Here is a 20,536-nt window from a genome sequence, read left to right on the forward strand (position 1 = left end):
AGTTGCATTTATTAAAAAAACAAGTGCCTTTCAAATTAAGCTTTAATAAACGTAATAAACAGTTTCACAGTTCAACAGTTTTTTTCCCACTACAGGCTATTGTACAAATACTGACTGAAACTATCACAGTCCTCCAAACTGTCAGAGTGACAAACAGTAATGTCTGAGCCCATGACAGGTGAAAAGGCACAGAGGTTGCTGTATAATTTCCTAGAAAAACATGCAAATATTGCTCTCCCACCACACCTCAGCCAATGAGAAGAGACCAGACAATCGCTTGAGCAATGCTTCTATAGACAGTCTTTGTGTGTCTGTTATCTGTTTTCACAAAGTCCCACCAGCTGCCAGTCCCCTCCACAGCCTGGAATCATGCACAGCAAGGGAAACTCATGGTAAATGTGTTTTTTTTTTATGAATATTGAGGTTGTTGCATGTAGTGGTTATTTGTGTGCTTTGCTAAATGTACAGGGTGTGTATATTTACATTGTGTAAATATATCTAATAGATTTAGACTGTGCACTTAAAAAAGTGAGGGATTTGCTTGATTCAAATGTATACATCATAATATTTGACATTAACACACTTTGGGCAAAGGGAGTGGTGTACACATTTGAGTATATTTGTACAATGAAACTCAATTTAATTTGACATCCCCTACAGCAGCACAGCCTTGTGCTTTACGACTAAAGTTTAATGCTGATTTATGGATTGGACTACATTGGAGTCAGATTTTTTTTTTATCTAGTCCAATCAGGAATAATTTGATTCATTTGTATTGTATCCGTATTTTTCTAAACTTTACAGAAGAAGCAAAAAAATAGCATTTCTATTGGTCCATTGCTCATGAAATTGTGACACAATAAAAAGAACAGTTGCCAGATTCATATTATGTCAAATAATTGAGACATGAGATGAAAGATGGACATACAAGGTTTTTACATGACCATGACAACCTGAAAGGGTGGCTCTCAAAAGCCTTTATTTATAAAGCATTTTGGTTGGAAAGCTCATGTTGGTGGGCTCTGCAAAGTGGCCATTCCAGAAGTGTCACATGCCTAAAGTCAACACTGCTAGCTGACCGGTCATGGCATGAGGGCATCTTCATTTTCAGGTTCAGCGAAAACATCTATTACCAGCTCCATTGGAATACATAATACAACTTTCCCCTAACAATTCCAAATGATAAATGGTTGCCAAGAGTACTGGTAGAAATGTCTAGTGATAAGCTACCCTGTCTGTGCTCACTGTCTCTCTCTCCGGATTCAGCTGCTGCTCATTTGACGAGTGCAAGTTGACCACAGAGTGGCTTTTGAGCAGGACTAGACACAGGCCGAAGATAGCTGTTGTGTGCGGCTCGGGGCTCGGCCTCCTGGCAGAGAGTGTCTCTAACAAGCAGGTCTTCCGCTATGTGGACATCCCTAATTTCCCTGTGAGCACAGGTGAGTGGGACCATCATTAGTGACTATAGGGAAAACATGTTGTTTATGTTGACCCTTTTCTGATCTCCTTTATCTCAAGCTTCTCATTTTGTGATCATCTAAGGTTCATTTAAAGATCAAATGGACAAATTAATTTCACTTCAAAACATTAGCATTTAGCATTAGCATTCACTTTCCAGTCAACATAAACAAAGTCTGTTTTTGAAAGTTTGGACTTTTGTGATTCTGTATCTTTTATTTTATTTGGATTGGTTGGTTCACACTACAGTAGCAGAGGTGTGGTAAATAATGCATGACTTGGTGGGATACAAGCAAACTGTCATATCATGATATAAAATCAAGAAATCTCCTACATACAGTCTATCACTGATTTCACATTGTTTTATAAAAATTAAATGAACTGGGCTCCCTCTACAGTAAGAACGTGGAATTTGCACTATGCACTTACATGCATTTCTGGACAAGCTGAGATGCAGAACGGGTACAAGATGTAAATGAAGCATCAAGTTAAAAAAAACAAAAAACATGAGGAGTAATATGACATGATTTTACATCCATACCACTCAGATATACACAGTTCTTGTCTGTTATTCTGTCCGCTATACTAGAATTACATAGTGGTGTTAGCAATGTGCTGTGCACTGAGTAGCAACAATAGATACACAGTTTTTCTTACTACAGGTCAGTGGAGCATCACACTGATTTTAAAGCTGTTATTTTAATGTAAAAATGCTACATAATGTTGATTTAAATACCCTCCAGGTATTCAGGTGAACCAGCCTATTAAAAATGTGCTTTGGCAGTCTGTCCATGTGCTAACATAAACAGTTAAAGAGCTAATGAGGCAGGTTAGGCAGTCAGTTTACTGTTAAAAGTATAAGTTCCCTGAGGAACATTTGGAGGTTTCTGTGTGGAGGAACCTCTTAAGGTGCTTTGAGGAATCTTCAAGAAAAAATGTTTTTAGAAGAAAAAGGTTCTTTGAAAGTTCCTCCTCTGTTTTAAACTGAAGACGTTCCTCAAGGATTAGTGTACAGTGCTGAGCTGCACTGATAAGATCTTGCTATAATGTTGAATTCTGACATTTGGTGCGAGCCACAAAACAGAGATTGTGTCAGTTTAATTTTCAAGGTAGGTGTGTGATAAGAAAGCCTTGGTATATATAAGAATCATCTGTGCAAATGGCACTGCTCCAGTCTGGGTCTTTGTTAAGGTTTTCTCTGGAACGTTAAATGAAGATCAAATTTCTGTGTGTAATTGGCTTAAAGACACGCTTTTTTATGGGGTGTCCTAATTGTGTTTATATTGTATCTATATGTCTTATTTTATCTGAGCATGCTTCTAGCACATTACTTCAAATCCTGATTCTTCAGATTCAAACCAGTCAGAATCTGAAGACCATATATTTTGGTAAAGTGTTTAACTGAAGACATTTAGACCCATAATGGCAACAGTCATTTATTTCTGGCCATCAGCCCAGTTTTTACTGCAAAGTTTTTATGCACATCCCAAAAGATTCTAAAAAAAAATCTCTACCTCTCAAATTTTTTCCGACATGCAGTGATGGCAAAGTGCTCTTTATGGACCTGGCTGATGATTTATGTCATAATTATTGTCCATGTGTGACAGTAGAGTCATTTCATTCAGACTATAAAAATGTCGGCCGGTGGTGTCTGAGGCTGTTGTGAAAGCTCTGAGGCTTTGTGAAGGTACAGGGGTTTAACTGTTCTCCTCGCTGCGTTGTGTAATTAACAAATTGCGCCCAACTCCTGGTAAAATGAGCCGTGATTTCATGAGAATGAGTAACTGCTGCCCATGAATAAAATATCATGACGTGGGTAAAAATAGTCCCTAATATCTGCCAGAGGGGGTTCATATTATGATATCTTGGACATATTTAAATATTGATGTGCTGAAGTGAATAATCTTGATAAGTGTTCCAATGCACCTAATGATATTTGTGCCACATGCTTTTGTGTGTGTGTGTGTGTGTGTATATCCTGCTCCTGCATTAACAGGATAATAGATGATTGCAAGAGGTTCAATGTCACTAAAGGCTGCAGCAGACAAGACGTGAATGCACTCAGACAATACAATAAAGAACTATAGATGAGTTGTGTGATAGTTTTCATGCTGGTTCTGCTGCTGATTTATTTGTAACGTTGGTGTCTAACAGAAGCCTGTTTGCTCTGTGATAATGACTTAATTATAAGAACTGTTTGATAGGAATCTACTCAGTTTATCATACAGCTTGTAATTGAGGGACATACAGACAGGTGACAGATGATAGGATAATCAGTGAAAAAATGCAAAGTCAGATCCTTTTAATCACACTATTAAAAATTAAGGTGCTAGGAAGGATTTTTTGAGCAATGATATCAAAGAACCATTTTTTTCATCCATAAATAACTATTGTTGGAAAGGAAACCTTTTTGTATTTGTGAAAAACCTTTATGTCCACTTCTTAAACCTATAAAATGTTCCTCACATGTTTTCTATGGCATTACTTTGTAGGAGGAAAAGACCTAAGACATTTTTATGGGGTCACTTCATGGGACTAGTATCTGGACTGTCTCCTGATACGATTTTAGCTCCATGCATTTACACTTGGTAGTCAAATATGTAAACGGTTAGTCCGGATCTCTGTGTTGGATGGAATACAGATTCACTCACACTGCACAGCAATTCTTAATGGTGTTTTGGTTGTAACTGCAGGGGTTTTGGCTGGACTGGAAGGTGTTTTGGTTGTCCAATGCAACTTGGAGAGACGGATGCATTTCCACTGCTATGACATGGCTCAAATGAGTCTCAGCCCACCTTCTGAAATGGTTTGAGTGATCGGATTTGTCTCTGTTATAAATGTGTCTGTGGTGTGTTTACTCTTACGTTATGAGGTTATAAGACCTTATCTAGATATAATCCTGATACTCAAGACATATGAAGGAAACGGGACGGGATCTAAGTGACTTTAAAAGGGGGTTCATTACTGGGCCATGGAGGGCAGGAGCTTCAGTCTGACTTCAGTTGTTGCCGTGTTTACAGAGAAGTGTAAAAAAAAAGTGGTCTGGTGAGTGTTTCTTCCCCATATTCTCCACATGCGGGTGAGTGTATGTGTGGAGCTCACCAAGAGAACATACAGACCTGAATACTAGGCCTCTACATTAAGAGGGTCTGGTGGCTTTGTTATACTGCGGGAGTATGATGTAAGTGATGGCCTTCACATTCTCCAGATCTTAACCCAGTTGAATGCTTATGGAAGATTTTAGGCTGGTGTGTTAGACAGTGCTTTCCACTACCATCATCAAGGAGTATCCTTTGGATGTGGCGTGTGAAGGTGCCACACTTTCCTTTTTAAGATCAAAATTATATACCATGAAATTTACAAGTACAAGAGGTAATAATGTCATGCTAACACATGCATTTATTTATAAACAAGGACTACTACCATTTTTACCAAGCATTACCTCTTATTTCCCCTATTTCCATGTGCTGCTAGTACATTAACACCACTACATCAATGAAACCAGCAATGTTCTGGTAAGAAGCTGGTAAGAAGATGGGTTTAATTATTCTCTCTAAAGTGTTTTTTAAAAATATTTGGTCGCACAGGTAAGTCTAGATGCTTGTACACACACACACACACACACACACACACAGCCAGTTAACCCATTCCTTTAAAGGGCTAACTTTCTTGAGAGGAATTTCAGAGCGCACAAATACAGATTTCAATATGAAGTATTTTACAACAGCCTATCTATAATCTTAACTAAAACAGATACAGATTTTGCTGCATCTACACAGTTTGTGTTGAGCAGTGACACTGCCTGTATATCTGGATACTTTTACTTTCACTTTTTTGGTCTTTGCACAGTAGATGAAAGTAGATTTGATACCATGGTAATTTTGTTTGTTTATCCTTATATTGTCTTTAAACCTGGGATTTGGTGCATTCTACCACCAAGTTGTATGAATCTGGACCTTTATGTTGGTTTTCCCCTTGTTCACCCATCTATCTGTACTTTTACTCTAGTTACAGTTAAATCTATACAGTCATGGCAGATTTATGCTATATTCTATCTCAGACCTTGACAACAGTCAGCGGTGCTTGCGAATATATCCACGCTGATGAGCGTGCTGGTCTCAAAATGAGGTGTGTTCAGGTACATTTCTGGCATTTTGCTATCTTGGCAACAGAAAACTCTGGAACGTCATTGACTGAAAACAACATAGGCAGACGTGAACAGTCGGACATGCATTGCTATCTTGGCAGTGAATTGTCAACACAGGCGCGTGCTCAACGTGTGCACCATTGAAACAGCAATCCGCCAAAGTCAGACGGCACCTGGCTCTTAATGGGAATGGCAAGTGACACGCTGATTGGTTTATTGCATGTTACGCCCAAAACACACCAATGATTAATTAAGAGACTTGGTGCATGCCTTTTGCACGTTTCGAGCCACACAAGGCGTACTTTTCTCATTATTACGATAGCAAAGACACACTGACGCTCTAAATCAAGCAGCGGGAGGGAGCACTGTTGACGGCTCACCGAAAGATCCTAAAATAGGGCCCCAAGTCTTTCCCAATGTCATCAGCATACTGTATACAACTTTTCCTATTACCAGTTGTTCTGCTGGTCTGAAAAGGGGGTTCTGAAAGTAACAAATAAGCACATGCTGATTGAGGCATTAATGCTCTCATTAATTTCTGGATGTTTATTAAAATACATTTTCATGGCTACAATAACACCCCCCCCTTTTTTTCCTTAAAGCCATCCGTCAGTGCTCACAGAAAGAAAAGTGAAGCAGCTCCTGGAGGAGCAGACGCAATTATTCAGCTTCTATCTCATTACGTTGCAGATTTTAGGGCCAAACAAATCTCAGCAGGCAGGATTCAAGGTTATATTTGCATAGGCTGTGGATCATCAGGCATGGTCACCCCGATCCGGTGGTGAAATATGTTCTGCCCAAAGCAAATAACAACATTACATTTCTGCCTTATGCAAAACAAAAGTCCAATAAGCAGAGTAATGCCATACACTTTCACTAATGCCCTGCACGCAGTGTTGAAATTTGTAGTCGTGCTAAAGCCTCTATTGTTCTGGAAAGGCTTTACACCAGATATTGGAACAATGCTGTGAAGATTTGATGGCATTCAGCCATAAGCTTAATAGTGTGGTCAGATAGTGATGTTAGATGATTATCCAGAAAAAGAGAATGTACTGATACTGCTGCAGATTCCAGTGATGGAAAGCATTATACTGCTCTAACCAAAGCTTGTCATTAAATATGTACTTAAGTACTAAAATGCTGTATCTGTTCTCTACTGGAAGATTATTTTTTTCTCCTACTTCTACTTTTACTTTATTACATATTTTGGATGAGTTTAATATGTTTACTCCATTAGATTTTGATGTGCTGTGCTGTTACTCGTTGCAATGATAAAAACGGTACGAAAGATTTCAAACTCACATTATCACCAGGCCAGAGCGGTAGATGGCGCTGTCACCGGGTTTGATGAAGACGTCTTAACATTGAGCAGATCAAGCGATTGAGCCGTGAGCATGCATGCTGCCGTTCCACCTTTTACCTCACTGCTGCACTTACACTAGAGCTCTGTTAGTTTATTCAGAGATGGAGGAAGAACCACCAGAAGAAACACCATCTTCACCACCTTCTTACAAAGAGTTAATCTCAGTGTTTTAAGGTGCTCTCCTTGCTTGTTTTTACATGTGAAACACTTGTGTGTGGCAGGTTGAGTCAGTTCTGTTCAGCCTTTCCTTGGGATGAGTTTGTTTAGAGAGTTAATTGAAGACTCCATGTACATGAACACTGTCTTGTACTTTCCTGTCCTTGTACTACAGCCAAAAGAATTGTGACAGTCCTTAAGTCTAAGCATTTGAAATAATATAAACAATGATTTTCAGACTTTTGATTGCTTTCGGTAATAACTACATAATACAGTACTTTTACTTTCAGTAATTAAGTAGTACATTTTAGAATAAACTACTTGCAATACTTTAGTACAAAAAATTTGAATACTTTAGTACTTCCACTTAAGTATGGAGCTTAAAGAACAATTCTACTTCTACTCAAGTCACTTTTTTGATAGAGCACTTTTACTTTTACTCAAATCCGGGGCTCTAGTACTTTATACATATTTGAATATGACTTACATAGCATTTCTCGTGATAATAGATGTTATCATAAAGCAGCTCTACAAAGATCTAGTCTAAGCCTTTTTGAGCAAGTTAATGGTGATGGGGCAAGCAAAAACATTCTTAGATCATGAAGAAACCTTTAGAAGAACCAAGACTCAAAAAGGCAACCATTCCTCCTCCTGTCGACACTGGCATATCCCAGTAAATGGCCAGATAGTGGGATAACAAGGAACTATTGCTAGTGTAAAAACATGAATTATGATATAAGTGAGTGCAGGATACATGCTCAGTATTATTGTAAGAAAGGATAAAACTGGTATAAAGTCCATGCAGGCTAAACAGTTACACGCCAAATCCAAATGTTTGTGGACATCCCTTCTAATGAATGCATTCAGCTACTTTTTACAAAATGCACCCAGTGCAGACACAAATAGGCAAATGTACAAAGAGTTTGTCTTGTCCCTGTAGAGAAATTTTTGTCTATTGAGCAGATAAACATGAACCTATTGGCACCCTGCCTAATGTCAGGCGTGGGCTAGATGGGTAGAAAGCCCCCCCAGCATTGAAGTGTGGAGCAGTGGAACTGTGTTCTCTGGAATGATGGTTGGTGCTTCATCCAATACTTTTGGGGATGAGTTGGGGGGTTGGGAGTGAGGTGGGGTGGTGATGATCCACTATCATGTTTGTTGCTGAATGCAACAAATCTCACAGCAATACGCAGTTTTAGCCTGCACTGGACAGTAGAGGCAGCTACTCCAACAACAGTAGGCTAAACTCTTTTTTAAATACCCTTGATTTCAGAAGAAACAAGGAGTGAGCAGGTGTCCCAATACATTTGTCCATATCATGTATGGTTCCAAATGTTATTTTCTCTGATCTTTTGATACTGTATTAAAATTTCTACAGCCTATCCTGTAAGCTTATTGTCTGAAGCTACAATCATTTGTCTCTTTCTTTTGTGTAGTTCCGGGCCATGAGGGGCACCTTGTGTTTGGCCATGTGAAGGACAAGCCCTGTGTCTTCATGCAGGGGAGGTTTCATCTATATGAGGGTTACTCATTGTGCAAGGTGAGTTCAAATTGATAATACCAGACAGCAGGAAAGCTCTGCACTCTTGTTTGATTGTGTTTGGGACCTTCCTCTCATTAATAATCTTTACATGTAAAACTTGCTGAGGATTGTCTTTTTTTTCACATGCTGGGGGATCGACTTCTACTACACGGTTCTGCCTATTATTGTTAGCTATTGGCCCTGGATGCTCTCTGTGACTCCACAAGGACAAGTGAACTTGGAAAACTACTCCAATCTGTAAAACAGAGTGGAGCTGGCACCTCCTGTATGGCTCATTAACTTTATCTGTCACAATCAGAAACCACAGTGCATAAATATAGGGACTCCAATCTGGGCCTGCTGATACTGCAGAGAAATGAACTCCACTCCTTTTGCCACTCACATGTGCATGCAGAAGGTGGGGAAACAAGCATGAACATACATTTCCAAATCCAAAATTACTGATAATGAACTGTAAATGAAAAAGTGATTTGTTAGATGTAATTGATTAAATGTGCACATCAGTTCAGTATTACTGAAGTACACATTACACTAACACGTTTACAGTCACCCAGTTCACAGTTCTAAGTAATGACCAGGTTAATATAGTTTTGATAATATGATGGTGGTTCAGAGTGGTTCAACCATGCCACTTTGCCATCAGTGGCCAGAGTCAGAGAGAGCACAATCAGCACGCTGTCTCTGGATGGTGTTCTAAAAGCACATTGTTGGTCAACTGAAGCGTCCGTTAGCTGGTGTTGTGGAGCTGGGAACCCGTTGCTTTTCTCTAAGCGTGCCGGCTGCTTGGCAATGCTGCATCAGCGGAGGTTAAAAAGAGGTGTGTATCGGAGGAGACATCTGTAAAGTCCTTACCCTTCCAGCGTTACAGTGACTGTAAAAATATGCTCAATGCCAGACATGGCCTACAGGGGTATAAAGCCCTCTAGCATCTAGCTGTGGAGCAGTGGAACGGTGTTCTCTGGAAAGACGGTTGCTGTTCCATCCAATACTTTTGGGATGAGTTGGGGAGTTGGGAATGAGGTGGGCTGGTGATCATCCAACATCCTGACCTTGCTAACACACTTGTCACTGTTGCAATCAAATCTTTACAGCAATGCTCCAAAATGTGGTAGATAACCTTTTTTCCTGGACAGTAGAGGCAGCTACTGAAACAAAAGTAGGATAAACTCTTTTATATACCCTTGATTTAGAAAGAAGCAAGGAATGAACAGGTGTCCCAATACTTTTTCCATATCGCGTATGCAGATTGTATGGTTTTGAATTTGGATTCACTGTTTCAAATGTTTTTTTCTTAGTATCTTGTGATACTAAATCGCTAAATAGGTAATGCCTAGAAAAAAAAAGCATTACCAACTATTAGAACACTATTAGACAGCAAAACAGATACACAATGTTATTACAAAAGTCTGTTAACTGTAAGATAAATTTGTGTTGATATATTTGAATAATGTGGAAATGATGAACACTAATTAGCTGAGTAAATTAAGTGCATATCTAAATTACGTAAAACCATTAAAGCAATTATTTATTTTTTTAGTCTCATTGACCAGTCCCTGCTCTCCAGTTATAAACCCTGTTTTAAATGAGAAGATCCATATCTCGTACACACTGCATTTATCTCAATCAGAAAACCAGCATAAATTCTTTTTTTAGGATGGCATACCTTATGTCACCTGAGAAAGAGAACTGAAATTTACACATGTCAGTCCAGGGGAATCATTTATCTGTCGCACAAAGTGCCAAGGATGCGCTTTTCATTAAATTGCCGAGGAATCTACATCCTCCAGCAGTGCACAAGAACTGCCAGAGTAATTGCACCTCTGACAACATGACACAGTGCATTACAATCAGACGTCACAGCCACCGCAAGCCTCCAAAGGCGGGCAAGAACGCTTCACTCCTAATGGAAGGCTTAGGCATTAAATCCATCAGTCGCCTGTCTCTTTCGCTATCAGCTTTTCAAGGGGCCATTTTGGTAAATACCTTTTACCTGAAGCTTTTTTTTGCCTGAAGTGGTATTAGATGGCATAGTGCTAAAGAGAGTTGGTCCAACTTTCATCAAAGCTTTAGAGTTAAGACTAAAGACATTAAGGAAGTTCGCTACAATTGTTTCAAGTTAAAGACCCAGAGGAAGCACGAGCAGCAGATCTGCACTGCACATAAGCACAACATGACAGCGAGCAATGTCTCACAATACTCCCAGCAGCCCCCAGCATCTGTGGCTAAATAGCCTAATTAACTATGCGTGCACCACTTGCCAATTTGTTTCATAGCAACCCTTGCCAGGTTTCAGTAAAGCTGAAGAGACATGGTTGGGGCACTTTGTTTGGAGTTGCATCACAACTTTGGGTTGCCCATTTAAACTAGTTTCATAGACCCTGTTTTTGTAGCTATGTAGCCATGTTGGGTTCCACTTCTGTCAGACAAGAACAGAAAGCTGAGGCTGCAGTGGGCACAGGATCACCCAAACCTGAACAGTTAAACCCTGGAAATAAGCAACCAGTCAGAATTTGGCAACCATGAATCCAGCCTGCCTTGTGTCAACAGTCCCATGCTGGTGGAGGTGGTGTTGGGAATGTTTTCTGGACACACTTTGGCCTGTTAGTAAGTTCATCAGGGAACTTGTAAGGGTTCTTCAATTTGAAACTGTGGAGGATCCTCTTCAAGGAACGGTTAAGGAACCCTTTTCTTCTGAAAATCTTCTCTTAAAGGTTCCTTAAAACACCATTCAGAGGTTTCTCCACAGTTGCAAACTGAATAACCTCCAAAAGTTCCTCTGGGATGTCAAACTTTTAGCAGTGCAGGCTTTGGAAGGCAGCTTCTGTCTGTCATGTACTTGTACATGTCATGAAGAAGAATTGACAAAATAGCACTGAGAGATACTGTTTAAGAAAATGCTGCTGTTTATGCCTTTTTAAGCTTATGAAGAGAAATTAATGGACTGACATTAATGGTATTTAAGTAAGTATTCCTAAAGGATTTCACTTTAGTCAAGGCTAGGTTAAGAATAAGGGTTAAGACTAGGTTTAGGCATAGATTAATGTGAAGGTTGGGGTCAGGTTTAGGTGTAGATTAAAAAGTACATTTGTGTAGTTTTTCCTTGGTTTCAGTGACATTGCCTTAGTCAAATCAACTCTCGGTTGTGAATTGGCTTTAAGGGGAGTCACGTGTAGTCTTTTCTTTATCACTAGAGGGCGCATTTCCTCTGAACGTGGCAATTGTTCATTTTACAAGACCATAAAAAGGCCCACCTGAACTGCATGTCGCAATCATGTCAACCTGGACCAGAATCACATAGAGAAAAGTTTCCATGACCGTGTAATGTGACAGCAATGCTAGAGCAATGGATAATGAATCAACAACAAGAAACAGTAAGCTGAGGTGTAAGTATATGTCGGAATGTGATGCAACCATACGCGTGAAGTTTGATGGCTGATTCCACTGGACCTTTTTCAGCAGCCCTGCCCCCTCTTTTGTTTGTTTGTTTTTTGTTTGTTTTTTTCAGTCAGTCCTAAAGACATTTTATTAGAGCCAGTGAACATTCCTTAGCAGGCTTAGCATTTGCTTTGAACAGTTCCACAATTCAGCATCTGTAATCAGAATAAATGTGGATGTAAATTGGCTTGTTTACAGCTTACCATTTTATGAGGAGACGGTTTTTCTTCTTTGCACATAACTCACTGTACTTTATTAATTGGTCTCTTTGTTGCTGAGAGATGTGTTGTTGAGGTTAATTGGAGAGCTGTTTGCTTAGTCCTTGAGTGACCTCTGTTCTTGTCTGCAGTTAGTAAAGCCATTCTGCAGAACAGAAGCAGTTTGTGTATGCAGATCATTATTATTATTGCTATTATTATCTCTTATTCCAGCAGTTTCAGTGTGATCGAACCAACATCACAATACACTGAGTACAAACAGAGGTACACACTGTTCTGGTAGGATGTTTTACTAGCATTGTGCTCTGTGTACTGTCCATTACTGCACTGTGTGTATGTTTTACACTGTTCAGTACTGCGCCACTGTTCTGTACTGTACTGTGTTCACTGTTCAGCACTGCACTGTACTGCTTTACAATGTTCAGTACTGCACTGTGTTCCCTGTCCAATACTGAACAGTGCGACCTGAACACTGAACACAGTACAGTACAGAACAGTAGTGCAGTACTGAGCAGTGTAAAGCATTACACACGGTTCAGTACTGGACAGTGAACAAAGTGCAATACTGAACAGTGTAAAGCAGTGCAGTACTGAACAGTGTAACTGTGTGCACTGCTTTACACTGTTTAGTACTGCACTGTGTTCACTGTTCAGCACTGCACTGTACTGCTTTACAATGTTCAGTACTGCACTGTGTTCCCTGTCCAATACTGAACAGTGCGACCTGAACACTGAACACAGTACAGTACAGAACAGTGGTGCAGTACTGAGCAGTGTAAAGCATTACACACGGTTCAGTACTGGACAGTGAACAAAGTGCAATACTGAACAGTGTAAAGCCGTGCGGTACTGAACAGTGTAAGTGCGTGCACTGCTTTACACTGTTTAGTACTGCACTGTGTTCTCTGTCCAGTACTGCACTGCTTCACACTGTTAAGTACTGTACTGTGTTCACTGTTCAGTAGCGCACTCTGCATACTGATTTACACTGTTCAGTAGCACACTCTGCATACTGATTTACACTGTTCAGTAGTGTACTGCATACTGATTTACACTGTTCAGTAGCGCACTCTACATACTGATTTACACTGTTCAGTAGCGCACTCTGTATACTGATTTACACTGTTCAGTAGCGCACTCTACATACTGATTTACACTGGTTAGTAGTGCACTCTACATACTGATTTACACTGTTCAGTAGCGCACTCTGTATACTGATTTACACTGTTCAGTAGTGCACTCTGCATACTGATTTACACTGTTCAGTAGTGCACTCTGCATACTGATTTACACTGTTCAGTAGCGCACTCTACATACTGATTTACACTGTTCAGTAGCGCACTCTATGTACTGATTTACACTGTTCAGTAGCGCACTCTGCATACTGATTTACACTGTTCAGTAGCGCACTCTGCATACTGATTTACACTGTTCAGTAGCGCACTCTATGTACTGATTTACACTGTTCAGTAGCGCACTGTATACTGATTTACACTGTTCAGTAGCGCACTCTGCATACTGATTTACACTGTTCAGTAGCGCACTCTATGTACTGATTTACACTGTTCAGTAGCGCACTCTATGTACTGATTTACACTGTTCAGTAGCGCACTCTATGTACTGATTTACACTGTTCAGTAGCGCACTCTATGTACTGATTTACACTGTTCAGTAGCGCAGGCTATGGCTTCTGTGAAATCGGCATAACAGCAGCTATTTTTTAAAGACATTAAGATAAAATATGTTGAGGTTTTGATATGATGGCAACAGTACACACGCACACATCATCTTCTCTCTCTTGACGGCATTAATGTAAGACATTCGTTCGACAGAACATTCTCTCATAGCTTTTCTTTTAATCACAGTATCACAGTACTTCCTAATCAGCTAGCCCATTATATCTTGACCATCTGCTCACACAACATAGTCAGGCTACACACACAGTCAGAGGACAGTTCTTATGTGAACGTCTAAACATTACATGTTCATTACCCTTCTAAGAATAAGGCCGCTGATTTCCAGTGGCATGAACGGGAAGGGTCAGCAGGGTTAGTCTGAGCTGCATGGCCGACGTGTGTCATGTCAAGGAGAGTTTCTTAGCTGTGGATGTGTGTGTGTGCTGTAATTTGGAGTGTATTGATTTGGCTGGATTTTGTGAAAGCGCTGGTCCTCCTGCGTGACCTGTCAGAGCAGGGAGCTGTAATGGCAGTGCTGTTGGTGCAGCCTCCGCCCCACTCAGCCTCATCAGCTGCACAGAGCAGCCTGACACACACTGTCACATCCCTATTGAGCTGTGCTATACTGAGCTTACTTCATTACTCATCCCTACTCTCTTTCTCTCTCTCTCTCTCTTTCTCTCTCTCTCTCTCTCTCTCTCTCTCGATCTGTCCCACCCTATCACTCCATCTCTCTTTATCTCTCTCTCCTTATCACCTTCTCTCTCTCTCTCTCTCTCTCTCTCTCTCTCTCTCTCTCTCTCTCTCTTTCTCACTTTGTCAATCAACGTCTCATTCTCTCTTTCTCTTTCAATCTTTCTTTCATTGTCCCCTTCTCTGTCTCTCTTCCTTTCTCTTTCTCTGTCACTCAGCATCTCTCTCCATCTCTCTCTCTCTCTCTCTTTTAATTCATGGTTTATCTATTTGTTGAAAAACCTCTAATTTCGGCAGGTGTATGGGAGATGGGGCTGGGTAAGATGGGGAGGACATCAATAATGGCTGCCGCAGAGACATACCACATCTATGTTCGACCAAATACAGTCACTAAGTTGACTTAAGTGACCATGAGCCCACCGGGCATATCATCACAGCAGTGTGACCACAGAAACCATGACATTCACTCCAAAAGTAGCAGTTGTTAATGTGTTAGCCCCACTAGGATAATGCTAACGCTAGCCTGGTGATAGACTGGTAATAGACATTTCCCTGTAATAGACGTTTCCCTGTTAAGTCCAGGTTAACTGTAGATGTCTAAAGCTCATAACACCAGTACCCTTTAGACTGCTAGCATAGCTTAACCTCACCCTCTATACAGGACAAAAAAAAAATAACTTTTAATGTAAGTCAGTGTAAAAGGTTTCTATTACTGGTCATTTTGCAGAATTTCTATTGGTCCAATCATTATGACGTATTTACACAATGTAAAGAACATCTGCCAGATTACAATGATGTGGAAAAGTGAAAAATGGGTATGCAAGGTTTTTGCATGACAGCGGCCAGATGTAAACTGGCAAGGAATATGCAGATTTGTTCGCTTGGCATTTGCATATACTCAGGCTATATTTTGCATATGGGTCTCAGGTGCATCACATAAAACGTCAGAGTGTAGTCTTGCCACACTATACTACTGCAGGACGAGGTTTATCTGTGTGAGCTGCAGTCTTTAACGACACAATTTGCACTGCAGATATAAGGGCCAGTATGGGGTGGGGGGGATGGGGGGGGGTGGGGGTGTGTGCTTCTGGCAATATGATTTGGGTAGAAGCCAAAGAATTTATATACTCAACCTAAGGCCAGTGCTCATGGGTGTGTGTTCGTACACTTTCAGGATAAAAACTTTCTGAGGTTATATATAATGCAACCTCAGTTTTATACCCTGAGGTCTAAATGAACATAATACCTGATTAAAATAATGTTATTTCTGCATCATCTGATCACAGTACAGACATAGTAACCCTGCACTGTGCAGTAGGACTGGATAATTGTGTGTATATTCTGTCCAGGTCACGTTCCCTGTGCGGATCTTCAAGCTGATGGGAGTGGAGACTATTATAGTAACAAATGCCTCAGGAGGCCTCTGTCAGGACTTCAAAGTGGGAGACATTATGATCATCAAGGACCACATTAACTTGCCAGGGTTTGCTGGACAGCATCCACTGTGTGGGCCCAATGATGAACGGTAGGAACAGAGAGCCAGAGGGAGCTAATTGAGGAAGCACTAAATGTATCTTAATGATGGCAGTTTAAGGTATACAGCGTTTAGTCAAAGTCGGCTTTATCATCCATCGTTCTCTTCACAGCCTTATGCTGAGTGAGGAACGAAATAGTGTTCCTTTGGTATTCAGTGCTACAATGAACCCTTTAAAGCCAAGTGAGGTTTTGAGATGTCTGCAACATCAGTGTGGTAATTAAATAATTGATTATCTTAAATAACTATTTAAAAACATCTAAATAATACTACAATATTATATAATACATTAAATGAATAATAATTAATTACATAAATAAGAAAATAAAAATCAGATACATGTTTATGCCCCCTGATGGATGGATGCAGTGTGTGCACCAGAAAAATACATACAGAGTTCTACATTTAAAGTTTAAAGGTTTTTTTGAAGACAACTACTATAAGTAGTTAAAATGTTTTATATGTACGTATTTAGTAGAAATCTACTGTAAGTAAAAAATTGTACTGTATGTATTAAACATAATACAGAATAAAAGTCATATGTGCAAAGTGTAAATTAATTTGTAATTTAATTGATTTATTTTTTAATCTGGCCAGAATGTCAAATAAACACTTCAGTTTTTAAAGAATTACAGTTATCTGGCAAATAATTGATGATTCAGGCTTTAAAGGGCTAACACAACTGCAAGAGACAAGAGGATAAGGCATGAATGGTCCGTAAATACTGACTAAATTCTGAAAAGTTAGTAAATACTGAACATAAACTTATACAGTAGAAAGTACTGTATAATCAGTCAAACAAGCATTAAGCATAGGTCATTTTCTTGTTTTGTTAGCATATACTAAAAGTAGACTTTAATCCTTAGACTAAGGAGCATTACTAGTGACAGTGCTACTTTCTTAAATATTAATCTAATACAATACTGCATTAATATGTACTGATCTGCCAGTTTATTAGGTGCACTTACTTCTACAGTCATTGGCCATTCTATCATGCACAATAATAATGGTGGTGCATTTTCAAGGTTTACTCTAGCTCATCTGTTGCTTTCCAATTTATCAACTCCCTTCCATCAGTGAAAAGGGAGCACCATAGAACCACCGCTAACTAGACATTTTTTGGAAAATGGACCATTATGAGCCTAGCAGCAACACTGACATGTGACAGTGATAAGTAGTGCTTATGGCACTGGCATCTGTGAAACAGGCATTTCTGAGTTGTATCATGATGTAATTTAACCAAAACATATTGTCATACTGCCCCATCTCTAGATACTTGGTAGGTGTGCCTAATAAACTGGCTACTTACTGTCTGTTTATGAAATATTTGATTATTAAATAGAAAATAACTAATCATTATTTTCTCTGTGCAAAACATCGATCTGCCTTAGCTTTGGAATCCGGTTCCCCTGCATGTCTGACGCTTACAGTAAAGACCTGAGGAAACTTACCCTGGACATCAGCTCTGAGCTGGGCTACTCTAACTTTGTGCGAGAGGGTGTTTACTGCATGGTCAGTGGGCCCAACTTTGAGACCATTGCTGAGGCACGCATGCTACATATATTGGGCAGCGACTCTGTAGGTAAGGAAAATGACATGCCCAAACATTCTAAGCATTCACACAGTCACACACACCGGCCAGACCTGGCAGCAAAGAGGTCATTCTGTTAAATGTTCGCATGCAGTGCAAAGGCCATCCATATTGTAATTAGCCCTTCATGGAAATGTCTGCTCCTTACTAAATAATGTAACCAGTCATAGATAGCCACTGAATCTCCTGATAGAGTAAAGCCACACAGAGTGGACACTATAGTTCACATTAGTTCACTATACTGTACAGTACAATTTAAAAGCACTGTTCAAGAATTTGGAAGCAAAGTAAAAATTAAGGAGCAGTGTTAAAATTTTAAAAGCAATGTTCAAAAAATTGAAAGCATTCTTCAGAAATAAGAAGGAAAAGTTATAATATTTAAAAATTATATTACAACTTTGAAAGCAATGTTAAAATATTTAAAAGCAATGTTAATATTTTAAAAGCAATGTTAACATTTGGAAGCACTGTTCAGAAATTTGGAAAAAAAGTTAAAATATTTAAAAGCAATGTTAAAAGTTTAAAAGCAATGTTCAAAATTGAAAAGTTATGTAAAAGTAAAAAAAAGTAAAGGTAAAAGTAAAAATGTGGAAGTACTGTTCAAAAATGTAAGAGTAGTATTAAAATATTTTTAAAGCAATGTTACAATTTTAAAAGCACTGTTCAGAAAATTGGAAGAATATTTGTATCTGAATGTAAATTAGGATGCACTTTCAATAAATTTAGTAACACTGTTCAAAAAATTTGGAAGTAATGTTTGCAAGCATTGGGCTAATGTTAAAATCCTTAAAAGCAATGTTCTAAAACCTGGAAGCACTGATCAGTGCTTTGGAACACTTAAAAAATTGGTATTTTTCAGAAAATTTAAAAGCAATGTTAAAAAAATATTGCAAGTGACTCCCATTCTTGAACAGTACTGTGTTTGTGCTTATAAAATTAGGACTTTACATTTTTCATCTTTCATATTGGTCTGCTTTGAAAATTTTCTTTGGGCCCTTCACATTATTTGTGGATCGCTACAGCTTCATTTTAAACACTCTCAACTTCTTCTTCTTCTTCTTATGCATAATAATAATAATAATTTACAAATATTTGAAAGATAAAAATGATAGAAAAAGGCATTTTATCATTTGATGAAAAGTAATGGAATAGTTCATGTATGTGAACATAGCAGTGAACCCTGTGCTGATGGCTGGACATTAGTCTTCAACATTAGGAATTAAAAATGCGGACCAGTGCTGCTCACTGCTATTAATGATGCAGTGCAGGCTTCTCTTGGGTAATTCACCATGAAGGTAATTGGTGCTTAATTAAGTGTGTCTGTCCCTCCCGTGCTCCTCTGTCCTCCTCTTGTCATCCCTGCAGGAATGAGCACGGTCCCCGAGGTGACGGTGGCCAAGCACTGCGGACTGCGTGTCCTCGGCCTCTCACTCATCACCAACAAGGTGTCCCTGGACTACAGCCGTGAGGAGAAGGTCAATCATGAGGAGGTTCTGCACATCAGTAAGATGAGGGCTGAGATGTTACAGAAGGTGCTCAACACCTTCATTGCTCGCTCCCACCAGGTGGAGGCCATTAACAGCACCTAGACCTTCTCCAACAGCCACACGGGTGGACTCGGATAAGGGGATAGACTTTTGTTATTATGAGATTCCAAACTGTTAGATTATTATTGTCAGTCATATCAGAATCCTGATCAACCTTAATATCATCCTAATGTCTCATCGTTGTTCCATTAAGAGATGTTTGTTAACTTCTTAATTAAATTAGACTAATTACTACATGTGCATGTCCACATTGACCACAGTAAAGGTATCACTGTGAAATGTATGCTACTGTGTTTTCTGTCACTACATAAAGAAATACCGTACCTCCTAACTGTTGGATGCACTTGGCTAGTGTCTGTGAGTGCACTGATTGGTAAGCATTTAATGTATGTGTATGCATATATAATCACTGTCACACCCTATATCTCCATTTGTGCTGTTTTTTCCCTTTTTGCCCTAATGTAAATCTGGCAGTTGTTCTTTAGTTTGTGTCAAAATTGATGAACGAACCAATAGAAATGCTTCAAAATGACTTGGAATAAAAGTTTTCTCCTTTTTATACATATACACTCATATACATATACATCAAAATACAAAGTAGCAATAAAAGGTGACTGAAGTGGGAAGTATACTCCTATTTTAATTGCCTATATTGGCAATTGGTAACACAAACTAAATAACATCTCCAAATTTATTGTCTTCTTTAAAACATATCAAATTGTCAAATTAACTGAAGCACTTAACCTGCTTATTCCATGGAACCTCTTACACTTAATGCATACATTCAGAGATGTATTACTTTCTTATATTCTAAGTTACATAGAAACCCTCTACATAGCTAAAACGCTCCTGCTAAACAACTACACAACAAGTTCATTTCTGCCAAGTTTATTCAAATCAAGGATAGTTCTTCAACTCCTTGAACCCCAGGGATAATTATTCATAAATTAAACCTAATGTAAAACTATTTTCAATGATTTGGCCACCATTTCATTTAGCATTTCTTGTGGAGTCCCACAGGGTTCTTTTATAGGGCCTATGAAATTGGTGTTGATTATGACCATAATGTAGTTATGAACAGAGGGAAGACCTGAAGCGTATGCTTACATACAGGGTCTAAGGAGTTAAACCATGTACAGTTGTGAAATATGAAGGATGATTGTGCATATTCATAG

The 20,536-nt window shown here is 39.2% G+C and overlaps 1 protein-coding gene across 1 annotated transcript; it reads left to right on the plus strand.

Annotated features, from left to right (window-relative positions):
• Positions 1 to 369: 369 nt before the first annotated feature.
• pnp4b (purine nucleoside phosphorylase 4b) lies at positions 370 to 19,476 on the plus strand. Its single transcript, XM_072678911.1, has 6 exons — positions 370 to 392; positions 1,267 to 1,439; positions 8,561 to 8,664; positions 16,039 to 16,214; positions 17,615 to 17,805; positions 19,180 to 19,476. The coding sequence occupies exons 1-6, from the start codon at positions 370 to 372 to the stop codon at positions 19,401 to 19,403; spliced, it is 891 nt and encodes a 296-aa protein (XP_072535012.1). The 3' UTR covers positions 19,404 to 19,476.
• Positions 19,477 to 20,536: the final 1,060 nt, after the last annotated feature.

This window comes from Salminus brasiliensis, chromosome 5, assembly GCF_030463535.1.
Source record: "Salminus brasiliensis chromosome 5, fSalBra1.hap2, whole genome shotgun sequence".
Taxonomy (NCBI): domain Eukaryota; kingdom Metazoa; phylum Chordata; class Actinopteri; order Characiformes; family Bryconidae; genus Salminus; species Salminus brasiliensis.